The sequence below is a fragment of the Mauremys mutica genome, chromosome 2 (assembly GCF_020497125.1).
Source record: "Mauremys mutica isolate MM-2020 ecotype Southern chromosome 2, ASM2049712v1, whole genome shotgun sequence".
Lineage (NCBI taxonomy): Eukaryota > Metazoa > Chordata > Testudines > Geoemydidae > Mauremys > Mauremys mutica.
In genome coordinates, this window is record NC_059073.1 from 45,425,723 (window position 1) to 45,447,649 (window position 21,927).

The following is a 21,927-nucleotide window of genomic DNA, read 5'->3' on the forward strand; positions in this document are numbered from 1 at the left end:
CTGCGGGGCCCGGGGCCTGGGGCAAATTGCCTCACTTGCCCCCCTCTCTGGGTGGCCCTGGTTCAACCACACTGAAAGTGACTAACATACAGGGTGAAATCAAATGGTGATCATTCTTCCATCCAGGTGTAGGTCTGCCAGTAGCTTCATACATGCACTCTGTTTGACTAGTTAGGTAAACCACAATTATAAAACAGTCATTGATGCTAAGCATTTTTGTATCTAAATCTTTTAAGAAGTGTTTTTTCTTAACAGTAGCCTCTTAATTGCTTTTGTGTGAATGTTCTTAGAAGGATTGCTGTGCAGCTAGTAGACCACTAGAGTGCAAAATAGTGCAAAAAAAATTTGTGCCACTGGAGTATACAGTGGCTACCAAAACTGTCTGTGTCCTGTTCCCAAAAGGACAGAGATGTTTGTGTCACATGGAGGCCTACTGAGTTTTGACTGTATTCTTGGTCAATGTCTGTCATGTAATTAAAACAAATAATTCTGGAAACCCAATTATAAAATAATCTCAGAGAATTAAACAAAACTTTAACCCATACATTGTGTCCCTGTATTGCCACATAACATTTTTATAGTAAAAACACATTATCTTCTTCAAGTTCTGTTGCAACAGCTGCAAGTATTCTGTATCAGAATGACTTCTTGGAGTATATTATAGTCTTGAGTTCATCTGCGTGGACAATGACCTTTGATGTTTGGAAAGCAACTAGCACGCTGTGGGTGCTACTGGAAATAAAGGATACAGAGTAGATGTCTGGATTGTAACAGTGCATATAGAGCTGAGACTATACCCAGCTCTATTCCCATCTTGATACGGGGAGTCTACACAACCAGTTTAATTGATTATTAAAGGCAGAATTCTAATCTCAGATGCTCATCTTGAACATTCAGTACTCTGTTTATGAGTACAGTAATGGATTTTCAAGATTAGCTGTGAAGGGCACAAGAGCAGTTTCCATTCCCAAATGTCTGTGTTTATTAGTCCATGTACAGTTTGTAGAAAAGTAATTTGTATACTGTTCATCCCTAAAGTACCTCTTGCTCTTGAAAAGTGCATCATTGACTTCTTAGGTGAAAGTGGAAATGTTAATGACTGAGTCCTACAGTGTGGATTAGCAAAGATACAGTTTGCTATTTCCATTTCTCTGTTTTTAATTACGGTAGTTGCGTGTCTTGTTTGAACATCTTGCATCAATTTTGTACATATAGTATGTTAAACTTGACAACTAAAATTACTCTTGGAAATGATCTGAGATACAGACTGTGATAGATACTTGAATTTTTAAGATGTGCATGTTGAGTGATATCCTGAAATATTTCTGCCATTAAAGGTTCTTGCCACAAAAAACTTCTGTACCTGCTGTTTTTCAGACTGGCAGAAGTAAATATGAGGCGATCAGCAGCTCCAAGTCAACGTCTAGGGAATTCAGCTAAAAAGCCAAGGTTTATACCCCCAGGAAAAAATAACACCATCTGTCTGAAGAAAGAAAATGAACAGCTGGTCCCAGAAATTAAGTCGACTGAGGTAAAAAGGAAAATGGGATGGGGAAACATTTAGCTATGCAGCACCACAACTAAAATATGCCAACAATAATTAGTTCTTACTCATGCAAGTAGTTGTAATGGGTCAGATTCTGACTTTGTCATGCTGAACTGCACCTTATTCCTCAGATAGTCCCATTACTATTCCAACTTCACCGCTGAAGTAAAAGTGCTACTCAATATGAGTAAAAAGTATCAGAATTCAGCATATATATGTCTTACTGTAGCCAATGCATGGGTTGCAGAGTTGGCCTATACTTCACTGGGTTACTGAGAGGTTGAACTGTAAAATGTTTTGAATATCCTGGCAAAAGCATTTCAGAAAAGAAGGTCCTTTCTTAAGATGGGTAATTAAAAAATGTCAATACACTGAGTCATAGTGTGGCGACAAGACAGCAAAGCCTCTGACGTAGAAAGAAGTTCAGTATGTCATCATTTATGAGCTAAGATCAAGTGTAAGTAGTCTCTTGGCCTATCCAAGGCCGTGATCAGGTGTCTTGATGTTTTTGGTCTTTTGGCCTCAAGATGAAAACCTTTTCTGTGTCTCTGGGATCTTGAGGTAAAAATATTATCTAAGTTATATCTTAATTTTAAGGCTTCTGTTGAATAAAATTCACAAATAGAAGTTGCTGCTTTTGCAGATGGCCATTTATATTAAAAGAACATTTATTTATTTGCATGTGTCAGTGTGTATACACACAAATATACACAGTAGAGGCTTGATTTTTTCCATCCTTATGCATGAATAGTACCTTACTTCTCAGTTGGTACCACTGAAAATCTATGGGACTATTCAGTGTAAGTAAAGGGTGGCAGAATTTGGACTAGAGTGACTTGCAAACTTACCACAGAGAAGGAATGATTAATCCTGACCTGTATAACCAAACTTCAAAATTGCAGAGAGCTACTAAAGTTTGGATGTGGGTAGTACCTAATTATTTTCTTAAAATGGCAACAGGAGAAATTTAGATTTTAATATTTTTGTAAAGTGTGAGCTAGTATTTTCTGTAATACATTTAAATATGGAAAAGAACTACACGTCTTTCAAGGAAAAGCAGATTTTTCACTTTTCCATTAAGGGTTGGGAAAATGCTATCCTGAATTTCTGTTTTTGTAGGTAGAAGAGAAACAGCAGAGCGGCTCTGGGCATACAAGAGCTCTTTCTAGAATATGTGGTATAAATATAAATTCTACACAGGCTGTGGAATCTCTTGGAGAAATAAGCTCCATGGAAAAGTGTAATGGAGAAAATGAGTGTGAGGCTGCTGGAATGAAAAAAGTAAATAGAACTAAAGCAGGTAAGAGAGTCCACTTTTTTAAAGTTGCTGTGATATAATTTGGAAGTATTTGAAAAACATAAGGCTGATTTGTTACTCATTGACATGACATGAATGTTGCATAAATGCTTAAAGTCTTGTAGTGGTAGCATTATCTCCTGTAATACCAAAATAAAAATAAAAATTAAAGTTGCTCAAATACACTGCTTTCCTCAACCTCTCCTTTTTATTGGGTGGGGGATCTAAAAGAAAGTGGTGAGATTCTTGGAGACCAGCTTTTGGTGCCACCTTTCTAAGTCTTGGTCTAAACTAAAAAGTTAGGTCAACCCAGCTGCATCACTCAGGGATGTTCGAAGTCCACACCCCTGAGCAACATGGTTAAGCCAACGTAACTCCTGGTGTAGACAACACTAGGTTGACCAAAGAATTCTTCTGTTGACTTAGCTACTGCCTCTTGGGGAAGTGGATTACCTATGCTGATGGGAGAACCCCTCCTGTTGGCGTAGGTAGTGTCTACACTGAAGCCCTACAATGCTGCCACTGTGCTGGTGTAGCGTTTCACGTATAAACAAGCCCTAACACTTTGTTTTCTATTAAGTTACTATTTTTAATTTTTCTGACTTAATTTAATGATTAATAATAACTTATTATTTTAAGTGTAGTGTGTTTAATTGGGCCTGCCATTTAAAAAAAAATTCCACAACTGTTTATAATTTAAACTACAATTTGTGACTCTTTATAACCATTGGAATTGTAATCAAGTCTTTATTTAACAAAGTGATGTTCAACCCTATTATAAAATGTAACTGATGTGATTGTTTAACATTTTTGCTAACATTTTTGCAGAACTTCATAATATATGTTGGTGCATATGATCACTTGACTTCTTTGGAGCAGTTAGGGGCTTCTTTCAGTACTTTGTTTTTTTGAGTCTTTACCTGATGTGTCTTGTAATGATTGCAAGGAACTGTGAAAATGGTGGTTAGAAATTATTGTTTTGTCCTCATGGATTATGGTGATCTAGGCTTTCACAATAAAATCACAAACCTCGGTTTGTTTGAAAGGGACTGCTCAACTTTTTTAAGACCCTCACATTTACCTGTCTTACACGTTAACACCTGTTCTTTCTGATGCTTATAATTTAAACACAAATTTTAAAGTGTTTGTGTGTGGTAAGAAGAGTGGCCAGAGAACAACTTTTTTTTGGTTTTGAGTAATTTATGGTCTTCTATGATGTAAGTGCATGTTCAGTGTTTGTGTTCTCTGGGTCGATTAAATTGCACGCTGGCAGATGCTTCAAAATGATATACTTGTGGAAGAACCTCTGTCAGCAGACTCCCCCACAAAAATTGCTATAGAAGTGAAAGATTCCCACTGGAAGTCATAGTGCTAAAGGGAGAATACTGCTGGCATAGATTTTCTGTGGAGATCCGTGTTAGTACTTCTGAAATAGAGTTGTGAATAGAGGAACGTAGTGTTGCCTAATGGATAGAGCACTGGACTAAAACGCAGGACACTGGATTCCGTTCCCAGCTTGCCTGCTGGGTGACATTGGACAAGTCACTTCATCTCTTGTGTCTCAGTTTCTCCTTTTGTAAAATGGATACTGACCTCCTTTGTAAAGCACTGATGAAAAGCACTATATAAGAAGAGCTTTATTTTGTTGTTATAAATACTGCTTAAAGTAATCACTATTACTGGGATACAAGCACCAGTTTCTGCTAGCATATCCTTGGATCCAGACTTTACCAAGACTTAATTTGTTTTCAGTATCCTGTATTTTCCAAGGTACCCATATAAGTCCTACCAGTTGTACCATTTCATCTGCTACTCAGCACAACTATTGCAACAATTATATAAATGATGTAAGTCATAAACTTCAGTCAGAGCATGAAACTTAATCAATTTTATTTTGTTAAAGCTGCTGCTGTTATGAAACTCAAAAATAATAGAAACCGGTCATGAAAATCAGATTCCATAGATTTTTTTTGACTGTAATGAATTTATATATGAATTTTCTAACCAAGTGGTAAAATCAGTTTGGTTTGGTTAAAGGGATATTATCGTGATGATGTAATTTAATTTTTATTAGTAAAAGCTAGTTTTTTTTTTTAGACGATTAAAACAATTTAACAAATCTTAATTTCTTCTACCATATCTATTTGTTACCTACATATCATTCAGTTTGGACAATGAAGCTGGATTAGTAAGTTTCACTTTTTGTTTCTTCTGTACTGGCACAATGCTGCTGTGTGTTTTAGGTTTCAAACACAGCAGGAGAATGTGCAAATAAATGCCTCAGTTTCCATTGAAATTCTTATGAAGCACCTGTAGACATTGAAACAATTGAGTTCATTTAGATGGTCATTCTGATACCGCTCCCAGAGAATGCACTGCATTAAATCTTCTAAAACGTGAAAATTGACATTCCAGCTGCACATTTTCATTGTACCCCTTTTCTGCAACTTATACAATTGTATTAGATAGCATCTATGTAAAAACTGTACTCAAAGCTTATATAAAAGAACTCTTGCCTTTCTAGCTTTAGTTTAGACTGAAAATATTATGTACTTGTTTTCTGGAAAATTTTCCTGATTAAAACATGCATGTTCTCAGACACACAACCCTGAAGAATTTTTGTATTGAATTTTAATATTTAGGTGCAGATTGACAAAAAGGTCCTATTACACAACAAGCCATTTAAGTATAATTATGACTAGTGAAAAATATGATGCTCCTTCAAAAATACATAGTTTTGGAGGATACTTTTTTTTTAATCATTACTGTTGGAATATCAGTCTCTTTTGAAGAGGCAAAGTGTGGTAGTGTAACTTGGGCTTTTTTGTATTCAGAACATAGGACACAATTTGTTGGCAGCTAAGTTAGTTTGCATAATAACAAAGCATGGTGACTAGTTGTTAAAATGTGCTAGCAGCACATTTTGAAAACTTAGAACAGTGGTCCCCAACGCGGTGCCCGCGGGCTCCATGTCGCCCACCGGGGCATTTATGTGTGCCCGCCTAGTGCCCAGCAGGGGAGAGAAGCCGCGGCCCCGCCCCTGCTGGGGACAGAGAACTCTGGGGCTGCAGGATTCAGTCTATGTTAAAGTAAGAATAATAAAGAAAATATATTTGGACCAGCAGTTCAACAACTTTTAACTTTTTAAAAATAAATAAGATGAAAACTGTTTATGATATTTATTTTGTAAAAATGCCTTAATTTTTCTTACAGGTAGATAAAGAGCAAATTCACATGGTAAAGGTGAAAGAGTATTTGCCAAATTTATTAATACCTTTTACATGTAAAATTACCCTTTTTTTCTTATGGATTCATATATTATGTATATTAAATATGAATTTTTGTATATTTAATGTACAAATACAAAATAAGCCTTGAAAAATTGTTGGAGCCCACCACACTCTTCTGAAAACGTGAATGTGCTACTGGCCACAAAAAGGTTGGGGACCACTGACTTAGAACAATGCTACTAGTGAATGAATACATTTGGTGCTGTGACTTCCTACATAACAGGACCTCTGAGCACTATCTTAGTATAAATAAGTGCTACTTCTAAATCAATCCAAAGGAGGTAGCAGGAGTGGGCAGTTCTTAATGAAGAAGGGAAAGGATGGTTTTGCAGTCCAAGTCTTGGACTGGAACTTGGGAAGTCTGTTCAGTTTCTGATTTTGCCACAGGCTTCATATATGACTATGGGCAAATCAGTTACCTATGCCTCAATTCTCATCAGGAAAATGAGGTGATAATACTTGTGAATTTTAGAGGGGCTTTGTTGGGTGGTAAGTGCCATGAAGAGACTAAGGGCATGTCTACATGTACAGTGCTGCAGCAGCACTGATACAGCTGCGTTGCTGTAGCGCATCTGGTGAAGACATTCTATGTAGATGGGAGAGAGGTCTCCCATTGGCATAATAAAACAGCTTCTGCCATTTGCAGATGTGATGTCACATGGGGAAGCTCTGTGCACATGAGCGCTTATGTTAATGTAACTTATGTCACTCAAGGGGTGTGGTTTATTCACACCCCTGAGTGACATAAGTTATGCCGACCTAGGCTGTAGTGTAGACATAGCCTAAATAAATTTTATTTGTTAGAACTCTTCCCACCCATTTGTATATGGGAAACCTTACCCTTTATTCGTTTGTTTGATGTCCTGAGAGAGTGATGTGCTCTCTCTCTCTCCTTTTATCTGGAAACATTCTGTCTTTTGATTACTATTATTTTTTGGTGAAGAGTGGGTGAGGTTTCTCTCTTCTCTTTTATTTATTTTTTGGCTTTTCCTTTCTCCTGCATTTCAAAGTTTGCATGCTCTTTGGAAGTAGTATACATTGAGAATTCCTGGGGGCCATGCCAAATATACTTTCATTGCTAACCAGGCAGCAGAGAGAAGAGAAAATTGATTTGTAGAACTGGTATCTGACACTACAGCTCTCTTCATATGAACTGCTCCAGCAGCCAGCTGCTTTGGGGCAGCTGCGCAAATAGAAGGTGGCTTTTCAGAAGAAGGCCTCCAGCTAGATCACATTTACATTGGAGAAGTGGAGGGGAGACAGCGAGGCGGGGTGTGGGGAATCCAGTAGTTTATTTAATCTTGCCCTTATTGCTCTTCTTCCTTGCCTCCAGATTAGTGTAGTGTCTTCACATTGGGCAGCAGTGTTCTTATGCAAGAAGTTTGGGTAATTTAAAAAAAAAAAATCTTTGTTTGAAAAAAGTGTGATATATCTCCCAGTATGAAAATTCTTAGCTTCTGAACTCAGCACTGTTATCAGGGAGAATCTAGTTGCGCTTGATAAGTCTTATGCCTTGTCCTAATTGCCTGTCAAGTTTCACTTGTAACCAGTGTGACAGTAACTTGCATTTGGAGTGTCAGTGGATATACATCAGTGTCTTTAGGCAATTGTGCAAAACAACATTCTTAATCTTGAAGTGAGAATCATAAAACGAATTGTTTCTATCAGTTTTAATTGAACAGTACATTTAACTGAATATTTTTGATCTTTTTTTTTTTTTCATGGAATTTCTTCAGTTGTATTCAGCTGGAAAACTGAAGTGAGTCAAACAATTTTTTTTATTATTCTCAAGTGTGTGCTAGGGGGACTTATTCAAATCACTGTGCTGAACTGTGAGAAATTTAAATTAAATCAGGCTTTCAGTTTAATAAATACAAATCACATAGAAAGCATTACAAAGCGTGAATCAAAAACACAAGCATATCTTAAACTTGTTTACTGCTATTTTTAATGGAAGCTTTAAAAGGAAACTTGAAATATAACAATAGGACAAAACATAACTGGACATTCAGAAGATTCAATATCGAACCTCAGATGAAGGAAGATAGTTCATAAATGTATGTTTTTCAAATTACTTTTTACAAGGATTTACTGCTTTTAAATTTTATAAAGAAAAAATGAAATAAGTATTACTGTACTGTAAATTCAATGTGAGACTAGAATGATTACAACATACAATCTCCAGGGTAAATCTTGACAAATATATTCAATACAATAAAAATAACATGGAAAGAGCAGGGAAAAGTGAAACCCAAATAGTTATTCAAAATTAAGAAAAAAAATTGGTAAATAAGTTGTTCTTTCTCACAATGGAATATGTCAAATTTATTCTTATGTCACTGGTGATCAGGAAAAATATACTCCTTGCCATGCTCCGAATACTCCCCAAACCTTGTGAAAGTTAGCAGCACAAAAGGCTGCATCTTGCACTCTAGCACTTGTAAATTCAGGTTTAAGCATATCTAACTTTCTTTGAAATACGTGTGCATGTGGAGAAAAGTCAGGAAATATGGATGTGGTAGCCCAAATAACCAGAGTGGATTTGATTGAAATCAAATTGATTTAAATCCTTAAATCACTAGTTGGGAAGACTCGATTTAATCATGGATTTCTACATAAAAGTGCATTCTTGTTGGTTGGTATGTATAACCTTAATACATATTTTGTATTAAGTCAGGAAATATGGATGTGGTAGCCCAAATAACCAGAGTGGATTTGATTGAAATCAAATTGATTTAAATCCTTAAATCACTAGTTGGGAAGACTCGATTTAATCATGGATTTCTACATAAAAGTGCATTCTTGTTGGTTGGTATAACCTTAATACATATTTTGTACAACTCAGAGATAGATGTAGGTTTCATTTTTAGAAGGAACACACTATACATTTTTAAATAGTGATTTATTTTGAGAACTTTTCAGATTAGTTTTACAGCTATATCAGAAAATGAATGATTGTTTAGTTATTTCATTTACCAAAGGTAATTGAAGCAGATATTTATGAAGTCATTGAGAGGTGAACTATCTCCAATTCAACAAGTTAGTCACTAATATTCTTGCCATGCTGTATTATGAGGAGAACATCACCAGACAGACACTTAAATTGTTTTATTTAACTAAAACAACAACATTATGTATTCTGGATTTTTTTTCAGCAGCAAACATATAATATTTTAACAAAACCAGCAAATGAATTTTTGAATTTAGTTAAACATTCAAGTTTTTTTAAATCAGGTTTGTTTTTGTTAAAATTGTTTTTAACTAAAATAGTTAAATGAAATATTAAAAAAAAATTAAATTGACTATGGCAGCCAGGTCAACATGAGAAATTTAAAATATTGGCTTTTGCAGCTAACTCAGTCGTCTTCACCTTCATTTTCCTGTTTGTTCATAATCTGGAAAAGAAAAACAAGCTTTCCTGCTTTTTCAGGTCCCAAACAATTTCTCAATTTGGAATGAATTAGTCCAAAGAGAGAAAATATTCTTTCTACACCATCAGAAGAATCTACTGCTGTTAAAAGTGAGATTATCACTTCAGCAGTCTCTGAATCCAAGTACTTAAGTCAGGGGTCTCAAAATCCTGGCCCGCAGGTCATCTGCAGCCTGAGAACCTCCCCACTGTGGCCTGTGGAAACTTTTTAAAAAGTTCTTTCATTCAACCCTCATGGCTGCTGGCTTGGTGGGGGGAGACCCATGCTGCCGGCTGTCTGCTGCAGGCGCTGCCCCCGCAGCTCCCATTGGCTGGGGGGGGGGAGAGACAGAGGTACCATCACTAGTTGCTGGGCAGAGTCATCCATGGAGGCAGCATCACTAGTTGCCGGGCAGTGAGCCAGGGTGACATGAGGCCAAGGGAGCGAGGGAAAAGGGTGGGAAATGGGCTGGGAGGTGGTGTGAACACCATCTTCAGTGACATTATTGGCCTGCTGGGAGGATTTGAGGAGTAGCCCTAAGGCAAATCGAGTTTGAGACCCCTGGCTTAAGTGACTTCCACCAGTTCACTGGTGTGACTTTCTTTAAAAGATCATCAGCAAACATATATTTCTTGAATGGTTCTTATTCCCAAACTGGGTCTCTTTTATGGCCTGCTGCCATTATAGGTTTTCTCTTCTAGTGAGGGAATGGTATGGTAAATCTCAAATCAGAAAGACCTCAAGACTTCTGGAATATGCTGCTCAAATAATTCCACTTTTTTTTCTACTGCCTGTCCCTCCCGTCTCACATTTATCTCCAGACTTCTTCTCCTTGTCCAGATCTAATCTGCACCCAACTATCTTCTATTCATTGAACTTTTTGAAACTGCACTTTTAGAGAGAGGTAAGGGATTGACTCCGTGTACACAAATTTGCAGAGGGACAGTAGGGTTGAGGTCTGTTGTTTCTCACCTCTATAAATTATTTATTTATTTAAAATAACATGCTTGTTAACAGCAAAAATTATCTCTGGAGTGCTCCCAGTTCCACGCGCAGGGCCAGTTAGAAAGCAGCACTGCAGAGTCTCAATGTGTGGCTGAGATGATGGTGTAGGGAGGAGGGGTTTAGATTTATTAGAAACTGGGGAAACTTTTGGGAAAGGGGGAGCCTATACAGGAAGGATGGGCTCCACCTAAACCAAAATGGAACCAGATTGCTGGCACTTAACACTAAAAAGGTCGTGGAGCAGTTTTTTAAAGTAAGCGCTGGGGGAAAGCCGACAGGTGCAGAAGAGCACGTGGTTTGGACATCCATTAGGGGAGGATTTATTAATAGAGAATCTCTATGTCCTAGTGAGGATGAGCGGATGGAAAATGATAAAATACAGGCAGGGTCTGATCAGAAACAGTCAAATAAAAAAGAGTCCCATTCAGTTACATCGTGTAATGGCAGACGGCCAAAAGGAGACAAGTTTTTAAACTGCTTATATACCAATGCTAGAAGTCTAAATAATAGGCCAGAACTAGAGTGCCTCATATTAAATGAGGATATTGATATAATAGGCATCACAGAAACTTGGTGGAATGAGGATAATCAATGGGATACAGTAATACCAGGGTACAAAATATATCGGAAGGACAGAAAAGGTTGTGCTGGTGGAGGAGTGGCATTATATGTGAAAGAAAGCGTAGAATCAAATGAAGAATTGTAAATGAATCAAACTGTACCATAGAATCTCTATGAATAGAAATTCCATACTCTAATAATAAGAATATAGCAGTAGGGGTACATTACCGACCACCTGACCAGGATGGTGAGAGTGACTGAAATGCTCAGGGAGATGAGACATGATAATCTCTAATCATTATTAGTAATCATTATCAATAATTATTAATAATAATGGGGGATTTCAGTTATCACCATATTGACTGGGTACATGTCACCTCAGGACGGGATGCAGAGATAAAGTTTCTTGACACCTTAAATGACAGCTTCTTGGAGCAGCTGGTCCTGGAACCCACCAGAGGAGAGGCAATTCTTGATTTAGTCCTAAGTGGAGCACAGGATCTGGTAAATATAGCTGGACTGCTGGTAATACTGACCATAATAGAATTAAATTTCCCTGTGGCAGGAAAAACACCAGAGCAGCCCAACACTGTACCATTTAATTTCAGAAAGGGAAACTACACAAAAATTAGGAGGCTAGTTAAACAAATTAAAGGGTACAGTGCCAAAAGTGAAATCTCTGCAAGCTGCGTGGAAACTTTTTAAAGACACCATAATAGAGGCTCAACTTAAATGTATACCCCAAATTAAAAAACACAATAAGAGAACAAAAAAAGAGCCATTGTGGCTAAACAGCAAAGTAAAAGAAGCAGTGAGAGGCAAAAAGGCATCCTTTAAAAAGTGGAAGTTATATCTTAGTGAGGAAAATAGAAAAGAGCATAAACTCTGGCAAATGAAGTGTAAAAATACAGCTAGGAAGGCCAAAAAAGAATTTGAGGAACAGTTAGCCAAAGACTCAAAGTAATCGCAAATATTTTTTTTAGTACATCAGAAGCAGGAAGCCTGCTAAAAAAACAGTGGGGCCACTGAACGATCGAGGTGCTAAAAGAGCACTTAAGGACGATAAGGCCATTGCGGAGAAACTAATTCTTTGCATTGGTCTTCACGGCTCAGGGTGTGAGGGAGATTCCCAAACCTGAGCCATTCTTTTTAGGTAACATCTGAGGTACTGTCCCAAATTGAGGTATCATTAGAGGTGGTTTTGGAACAAATTGATAAATTAAACAGCAATAAGTCACCAGGACCAGATGGTATTCACCCAAGAGTTCTGAAGGAACTCAAATGTGAAATTGCAGAACTACTACCTGTAGTCTGTAACCTAACATTTAAATCAGCTTCTGTACCAGATGACTGGAGGATAGCTAATGTGACTCCAATTTTTAAAAAGGGCTCCAGAGGTGATCCAGGCAATTGCAGGCCTGTAAGCCTGACTTCAGTACTGGGCAAACTGGTTGAAACTATAATAAAGAACAATATTGTCAGACATATACATTAACATAATTTGTTGAGGAAGAGTCAACATGGTTTTAGTAAAGGGGTCAACAAGCATGTGGACCAAAGGGATCCAGTGGATATAGTGTATTTAGATTTTCAGAAAGCCTTGACAAGGTAAGCTGCCACGGGATAAGAGGGAAGGTGCTCTCCCGGATTGGTAACTGGTTAAAAATAGGAAACAAAAGATAGATATAAATGGTCAGTTCTCAGAATGGAGAGAGGTAAATAGTGGTGTCCCCCAGGGGGTCTGTTCTGGGACCAGTCCTATTCAACATATTCATAAATGATCTGGAAAAAATGGTAAATAGTGAGGTGGCAAAATTTGCAGATACAAAATTACTAAAGATAGCTAAGACCCAGACATATTGCATTTGGCATCTCATAGCCATCCTGTGATGGACTAATACACCCAGGGCTTTCACCTTCTCTGTCACTTCCAACTGATAAGTCCCCAAAACATAGCAGAAATTCTTGTGGTTAATCCCTAAATCCATTACGTTGTACTTTGCACTATTAAATTTCAACCCATTTCTATAACTGCAGTTTTCAAGATCGTCCAAGCCTCTTCGTATGATATTCCAGTCCTTTTCCATACTGGCAATACCTCCCAACTTTGTGTCATCCACAAATTCTGCCACACTTGTTAATATTAGTCATGAAGACAGTTAGTAATTTTGTAAACTGCAAGTGTGAAGGATTAATGTCAGTGTAAGTGTAATGTAGTAGGGGAATGTCAAAAGTAATAGTATGTACAACTCTGTTATGTTCTCCTTCTTCCTGCACCTCAGTTTGAAGTACAAATCAGAGTTCTGTCTTTTCAGGACTTTTCAGAAAGCATTACAAGTTAAACCTCAGGGCTATTGTATGTAAAACCCTGATAATTAGCTGTTCCCAGTCAGCTTCTTAATAAACAAACATTAATGAACAGAAGCATTGTAAATAGTACTTGGAATACTGTGAATAACTTTTAACAAGAGGAGTTAGACAATAAATCTACGTGGTGTCTTTATACAGATGTCCCCACTTTGTTGCTGTTACATATATTTAAATATTTAGTTCCAACATAACTTCTCTAACAGTGAGGATAATTAACCATTGGAGCACCTTAGCAAAGGTTGCAGTGGATTCTCGTTTCCTGGAATTTTTAAAATCAAGATTGGATGTTTTTCTAGAAGATATGCGCTAGTTCAAGCAACAATTATTTGGGGGAAGTTCTATGGCCTGTATTATGCAGGAGGTTAGACTAGATGATCACAATGGTCCCTCTGGCCTTTGAATCTATGAATTTATACTTCAGCGCGCGCACACACTCTCACGCATTCCTTGCTAATCTTTTTTTAGAGAGGGTTTCTCAGTCTTTATAGTGCAACCATAAGGTGTAGCATGTGTCACTTGGACTCTTCAGAGCTTGAGAAAAATGGTAGCATCTCAGTCCTTATCCAAAAAATTCAGAATCCTGTAAAGCAAACAAACAGTCTGGGGATCTCCACAGCTAGCCGCATTCCAGCCCTGGGTCTCAGTTGCTGGTAATATAAAAATCTGTAACCTGTTTTCAAAGCAGCAAAGGTCTTGAGACCCAGCACTCATAGCAGAGACATCTCTTGGTCCTATGTCAATCAGCTGCTAAGTCCACAAGGCTGTCTCCAATTCCTATATTTCTCATCTTCCCCTCTGAGATCTGGTTGGCTCAGCTCTCAGAGGGTAAAAGGGGGTGACCTCAAACAAAATTTTATAGGTAACTCTAAAAAATGCCAACTAAAATCCCTGTCTTCCCCCCGCCCCATTGCTTTTCTCCCTTTCTTTGGGCCAAAGAAAGTAAAATACTGCAACATATGGCATGTCGGTTGTGCTCCTATTTAAACAATTGACATCCCTGCAATCTGATGACATCTGTGACCCACAATAATGTCCTATCTACATGTGTCTGCAAAGTCAGGTAGTAAAGAAAGGTATATGCAGTGATACTTCATCATTTGGGGATCTTGGTCTCCAGAAAAGTACAGAATCAAGGACTAGTCCCCAAGTTTGACTGGGTTGACTTCTAGCTCTAACTGGTCAGGCAGTCTCACCACATCTGTGCTACCCTCCACAGATGTTGTGATGGGAATAGGCAGATTCACCTTAGCTGCAGCGAAGTGCTCATATCATGAAATTTCCCTTGATTTTCATCAAGTGAAGTACTCTGGTTTGGGTCAAATTCCTCGGCCAGTGTCTTAAGTTCAGATTGCAGAGTCAAATCAAATGAAGATTGTGTGAAGCCTGCATACCTGCATTAGATTCCTTCTGTTGAGATCTCCTGTTTACTTGAGTCTCTTCCAACAACTCTACCTCTGGTATCTTTGGAACAGATGCTTTAATGTTCAAAAGCTTGACAGGCTTTTCTACAGTAGCATTCCGTCTGATATGACGCTTACAGATCTTACAGATCTGATATTTCCTCTCCACCACTCAGGTCATTCGAGGCCAATAAAATCAACCTCTAGCCAATTCTAACATTTTCTATACTCCTGTGTGGCCCATCTCATTGTGGATTCTAAAGCACAGTTTCTGTGAGTGCAGGGACTCACTAGCTGTCCCCAACCTTCTCCTCTCCTCTTATCCTTCCTGTCTAAAATCTCATCTGACGGGAAGAGTTTTGGCCATTCTTGCAAGTATAGTTGGGTCTCGTAGTTCTGCTCCTTCTCCTCATTCTGACTTGGTCTATGGCGAGACATCAGAAAGTGAATCACATGTGCTGTATGCTTTCCAGTCAATGAGAATAGAATCTTGGGCATTTGGTCTTCCAGGCCGTGGACTTGGAGTTTGAAACTCATGTGGTATGCTGTCCTCATCACAAGACAGTGTCTCCAAATCCTGTAGCATGAGCTGCTGATTCTTCAAGATTATTCTCCTGAGATCTAACTTGTACTCCATGCACCTGCAAGATTGCTGTCTGTACTCTTCGTACAAATCCTCCAACAGGGAGCTTTGCTTGGGGAAAATCTCCTGTTCTTCTCTTTTAACTTTGAGTTTATGCCACCTTGAATATCTGCTGATCAGGTGTTGGAGCAGTAAATGGGGTTAGGAATATTCTCACAGTCTCCTATGAAATGTTCTTCCTGTCCACAGTTGAAACACATGTTCTTTTTTTGATCTTTCTTTGATCATTCGCTTTTCAGTTTCTTTAGGCTTCTGAGGGGCCTAATGTCCTTCTGCACTAGGTTGAGCAGGTCTTGGCCTAGAAATCTGCAATTGAGTCAACTGCTGCTCAGCCAAGGAGGGCTGTGATAGCTCCTTTTCTTGAATAGTCTTATGTTGTTAACATGCAAAATTGTATCCTATCTCACTATTTCAGAATACATTTGGCTGCACTGTACAGGCAAGCTGTGCAATAAATTTATTAAATTTTGGGCACAATTCAAGGAAATGTCCTGTACAAATAATGTAAATATTCAGGTAACTAGCTAAACAAACAAAAAATAGGAAAAATTGTAATAGATTATAATACATGTAAGAAGAAATAAATAAACTTGGATATTTTATATTGCACTGTCTGCACAGTACAGGAAATTTTGTAATGTTGAAACAAATCCCCATATAGTAGATTGAGGTAGGCAACCTATGGCACGCGTGCCGAAGGCGGCACGTAAGCTGATTTTCAGTGGCTATCACACTGCCTGGATCCTGACCACCGGTCTGGAGGGCTCTGCATTTTAATTTAATTTTAAATGAAGCTTCTTAAACATTTTTAAAACCTTATTTACTTTACATACAACAATAGTTTAGTTATATATTATAGACTTTTAGAAAGAGACCTTCTAAAAACGTTAAAATGTATTACTGGCACGCGGAACCTTAAATTAGAGTGAATAAATGAAAACTCGGCACACCACTGCTGAAAGGTTGCCAACCCCTGTAGTAGATTAATTTATAGTGCTGTTCCCTGGACAACAAGACTTGTGAGGATTGACTGCAGAGTCCATATTTGTTTTGGGGGATATTGATGTGTGGCTTTAGGTGGATATGAGTGGTCCATCCAGAAAGGTTGTTAAATTTTCCTTTGCCTCCTTTCTGAATTTGATCTGTCAGATAGACTTGTACAGGGGCTTGTTATGTTGACAGTAACAGTCATTCTTGTGGGGGAGGCAAGAGACTCATATTGTTTGGCATTTGTTTGGATGTGCAATATTGTGTGCAGGAGTAGAAGGCCTATTTCAAAAGCTGTTAAACTTAATTGTGTTCCATTATTTAAAAGTAAAGTTTTATTTTTCCCCCCACAACCTATGTATTAGCTTGGTTCTGGCTAGCAGTAGCACATTTTCAGCTGTGGTGACTGTCTCTTCATTGACATTAGAATGACCGTGTTGAATATTGCTGCTGTGCTAGAAATACAGTAGTCTGAGTGGAGGAGGGTAATTGTTTGTGCAGGGTTGGCAAAGTAAGATGACGCAGGAGAAAAGTGTGCGCATAAACCTGTGTCATGTTTGATTTTAATCTCATTGGTTTTGTCTGTTTACTTTCAGGAATCTAGGGTGCTAGTTGATTGCTGAGTTGGCTCCTCAAATCATGCTCTTCACTGGAAGGAGAGTGTTTTAATAATCATGCCCCATGACTTAAGGTTGTCGTTCCTGACTTTGCATATGCAACTGAGATCACCTAGCTGGATGCCACTACAGGACCATTATTGGTGCAGTAATCTTTAGCTGGGTATTTGGCTCTGCATAGAGGGAGTATCAGGGAATGTAGTGTAACTGTGTTGTTTGTTTCTGGCCTCAGTTACAGGAGACTGCTTGCCCCTAAACTAGATGTGATTGTGAGTCTCCATCTTGAATGTAAGTCCCAAGATGAGATCAAGAGTTGGTGTACACATTGCTGAAGAGTCACATCAGAGCCCCTTGGTGAATTTATTGCCGTTACTAATTGTAACAATAATGGAGTTGCCAAGACTGATAGTGCTTAGTGGCATCAGTGTCTATGCAGATGATGGTTTTTCTGAGTTGGCTGAGGGTCTCGTGGTACTATGACAACCATGGGACTGTGTCATGTGGATTCTGATTAATTTGCTAGAGCTGGCCACAGTCTGGATCTAATATTTGGGACAGGATAAAGATTGGGAGTGTGAGGCTTGTCGTTGATCAACCTTTGCTTCCTTTTGTTTAGGGTCACTTTCATGTCATACAAAATTCTGTGGTTGCTTAGGCTGACAGCTTCTCGAGGTTTGTGGAATACATCAACAAGGCACTTTGCTATTAGGTGAAAGTTATCATTGATGTTTTTCTTTTTAGAGGGAAGGAAGCAACCCTGGCTGAAATGAGTCCATGACCAAAAACCTACTCTTGGTATTTATTAATGGTCTGACATTGCCTAGTCTCAAGATTTCCTTTGTAACTCCATGAACACCTACTCAGAGTGGAATTTTTCATCATTTGGTCTAGCTGCAGGTCTTAAGACAGTGTTAGTCGTGCGATGGAGTGTTAACTGTTAGATTTGAAATGGCTTTTCTTACTATTAATGTTAGCTCTATCACCTGTATTCAGTACCATTAATCATCAGGTATTTCTACTGTATGGGTTTATTGGGGATAATTAGATTTCTTTGGGTTCTGTCTGCACTTCTGTTACAGATCAAGTGGGGTGCCCCCTACCCTCCCATGGGACTGCCATGAGGGGAATCTAAGCCCCTGAGTTCCTGGAACCCCAGGTGTTTTAAGCTGCTTCTTCCAGTGCTTGCTTATATAGATTCCAGTTAGGTGTGTGCGCACCACATGCACAGTCGTCGGAAAGTTTTCCTCTAGCATCACCCGTCGGGTCAGCTGTGGAGCCCGCTGGCGTGGTGCCTCTTTGCTGCTCAATATATGACCCTGTTGACTCGGTGCCACCTCAGTTCCTTCTTACTGCCAGTGACAGTCATTGGAAATGTGGTGGCTTGCTTATCAAGTTCTCCTCTCGTTCTCCTAGCCTTTCAGTTCGCTGTAGCTATTAGTGTTAGTCGTGTTTAGCTGTTGGGAATGGGGGTTTCCCCTCCACCCTGACTGCCTGTCTCCCCTTAGGGACTCAGGGCATGCCACGGTCGTAATGGTTCAAACCCTGCAAGTCCTGCAATAAACCCATACCAATGGGTGACCCCCACAACACTTGTCTAAAGTGTCTGCAGGAGGCACACCAAGCCAATAGGTGCAGGATTTGTAAAGGGTTTTGCCCTAAAACAAGAAAGGAGTGGGACTTCTGTTTAAAATAGCTCCTTATGGAGGCGGGTCTGAGACTGCAATCCACCTCAGCACGGCAAGACCCGACACCGAGTTCATCGGTGCGGAGCGCTCTGGTATCTGTGGCAGAAGCGGCACCACTGAAGGATTCTGGGCACAGAGACCCATGGCACTGCCGCTCCCTGGTGCTGAAGCCGGTGGAAACTGTCTGGCACCAGTCCCATTCCCCGGCGCCACAGGAGCGGCACCAGAAGCAGGGTAGAAGCGGATCACCGCCTTCAAGACCCACTCCTTTAGAGTCGGCCAGTGGGGCGCATCCTTGAGAGCTTTGGAGCTGGCACCTTTGAAATCGACCCCGCAAAGGAGACCGTTGTCTCCAGTGCCATTGGACTCCCTAAGTCATATGGTGGAAGAGGTGGGGCTACCATCCACCCAGACGCCTTTGAGGCTGCGAGGGACCTCATTGCCATGACAGCACCGTGGTCCTTGGCTCTCTGCGACAAGCCTCTGGCACTACTGAATGCAGCACCGTCACTGGGAAAGACGGCAATGTTGAATCCATCTGCACCTCCAAGGCACTGCTACTGGGCACCGAGAAAAAGGCACTGCTCTGAGTCCCGGCACCGATCCATTTCACGCTGTCGCTCTGACTTGTGGCACCGCTCACCATCCTGGCCCCAGTCCCCACCTCAGCACAGGTCCCCGCCTCGGCACGGTCCCATTCTCAGCACTGGTCGAGGTCTCGGCTCTGGTTGTCTTCATGGTGCCGCTCCGGATCCTAGCACCACTTATCAACCCAGCTTCACTTGGCACCGCCATGGCCATCAAGATCCCGGTCCTCGTCGTCAGACTTGGAGGTGGGGTCCAGATCCTCTCACTGGAGCTGGCACTGGTCGGCACATAGATGCCCCAGTGTGGGCACAATGCCATGGCCAATGCAATGGCAGGGGCTGGCACAGTGTCCCTTTTGGACCTCCTAGGCATATCACAAGGCCCAGGGTACCTTGTCCAAGAGCTCCCGGTTGGTGGTATCCAAGCTCAGGGTGCCAGTGGCCTTGGCCAACCGCCCTGCCCTGTTTGAACTGTTGGCAACTTGCTCGCTCCTGTATCTATCATGGAAGGTTGCTTTTCTGGTTGCCATTACTTTGGCAAGGAGGGTCTCAGACCTCAAGGCCTTCTGACCCTCCATACACGGTCTTCTTCAAGGACAAGGCGCAGCTCAGGCCTCCCCTGGTTTTCCTTCCAAAGGTTGTGTCCCAGTTACACTCCAACCAGGACATTTTCCTGCCTGTGTTTTACCCTAAACCTCATGCGACCTGCCAAAAGCAACAGCTCTACTCTCTGGATGTTCGATGAGCACTTGCTTTTTACATCGAATGAATGAAGCTGTTCCGAAAGTCAAACCAACTATTCATGGTGGTAGCAGACTGTATGAAAGGTCTCCTGGTCTCATCGCAGAGGATCTCATTGTGGATTACCTCCTGCATCTGCACCCACTACAAATTAGCCAACGTTCCAGCCCTGGCTCTCACGGCCCATTCCACGAGGGCACAGGCCTCATCAGCAGTGTTCCTGGCCCAGGTGCCAATTCAAGAAATCTGCAGGGTGGTGACGTGGCCCTCGGTGCACGCATTTGCCACTCGCTACTCTATAGGTACGTCTACACTACGGGATTATTCCGAATTTACATAAACCGGTTTAACAAAACAGATTGTATAAAATCGAGTGTGCGCGGCCACACTAAACACATTAAATCGGTGGTGTGCGTCCACGGTCCGAGGCTAGCATCGATTTCTGGAGCATTGCACTGTGGGTAGCTATTCCGTAGCTATCCCATAGTTCCCGCAGCCTCCCCCGCCCCTTGGAATTTCCGGGTTGAGATCCCAGTGCCTGATGCGGCAAAATCATTGTCGCGGGTGGTTCTGGGTAAATGTCGTCAGTCACTCCTTCCGCTGGGAAAGCAACGGCAGACAAGCATTTCGTGCCTTTTTTCCCTGGATTGCCCTGGCAGATGCCATAGCATGGCAATCATGGAGCCTGTTTTGCCTTTTGTGACTGTCACCGTATGTGTACTAGATGCCGCTCACAGAGGCGATTCAGCAGCGCTACACAGCAGCATGCTTTTGCTTTTGCATGATAGCAGAGATGGTTACCAGCCATATTGTACCATCTACCATACCATAAATTGGTAATAAGATGATCGTGGCTACCAGTCCTTTTGCACTGCTCCATCTGTTGCTGTCATAAGTGCCCCTGGCTGGTCTTAGCCAAGGGCGCAAAAGCCAAAATTGGGAATGACTCCCTGAGTCAATCCCTCCTTTTTGGTATCTAAAAATAGAATCAGTCCTGCCTAGAATATGGGCAAGTGTACTAGAGAACCACTGTATCATAGAACCAGAGAGCACAGCTGCTCTGTGTCAGATCCTGCAGAAATTATGAGCTGTATGCTATTCACAGGGGGTGCTCCTGCAACAACCCCACCTGTTGATTCCGTTCTTCCCCCAGCCTTCCTGGGCTACCGTAGCATTGTCCCCCCACTTGTGTGATGAAGTAATAAAGAATGCAGGAATAAGACACAGTGACTTGTTAGTGAGATATGAGTGGAAGGCAGCCTCCAGCTGCTATGATAGTCCAGACAGGACAGTAAGGAGTGTGTAGGAGAGGAGTCCAGCATCCCTCTGCTAGTCCAGGGGCAATTGAATCTTTTCTTTACACATGAAGGGTGGGGGCTGATGGAGCTCAGTCCCCTGTTGCTATGATGACGATGGTTATCAGCCATACTGTACCATCTACCAGGAAAAATTAGGGCCAGGCGCCCTTGACTGACCTTACTGATGCTAGTCAGCATGGTTACCAGTCCTTTTGCACTGCCCCATGTGCCAATAGCCTGATGATGAGGACGGATACCAGTCGTTTTGTACCATCAGCCATCCATAGCGTGGGGGGAGCAAGGATGTTGGTGTTGAGTGCTGCACCATCGCGTCTATCTGCAGCATTCAGTAAAGATAGGGTGACATGTAAAAGAGTCAAGAGAGGATTGTTTTCCCTTTCACTTCTGGGGGTGGGTGGGGGTGTGCGTAAATTGCCTAGCTATGCCCTGACCCACTGCGGACACTGTTTTTGACCCTAGAAGCATTTGG

General features: G+C 40.7%; 1 protein-coding gene across 9 annotated transcripts in view; it reads left to right on the plus strand.

The window, feature by feature from the left end:
- The window catches only part of RAD54B (RAD54 homolog B), a 131,012-nt gene that overhangs the window by 5,430 nt on the left and 103,655 nt on the right, over nucleotides 1-21,927 (plus strand). For all 9 annotated transcript variants that reach the window (XM_045007509.1, XM_045007501.1, XM_045007502.1 and 6 more), the window contains exons 2-3: nucleotides 1,378-1,531; nucleotides 2,666-2,846. In XM_045007509.1, the coding sequence (XP_044863444.1) occupies nucleotides 1,378-1,531; nucleotides 2,666-2,846 (335 nt within the window). The remainder of the gene's footprint in view (nucleotides 1-1,377; nucleotides 1,532-2,665; nucleotides 2,847-21,927) is intronic.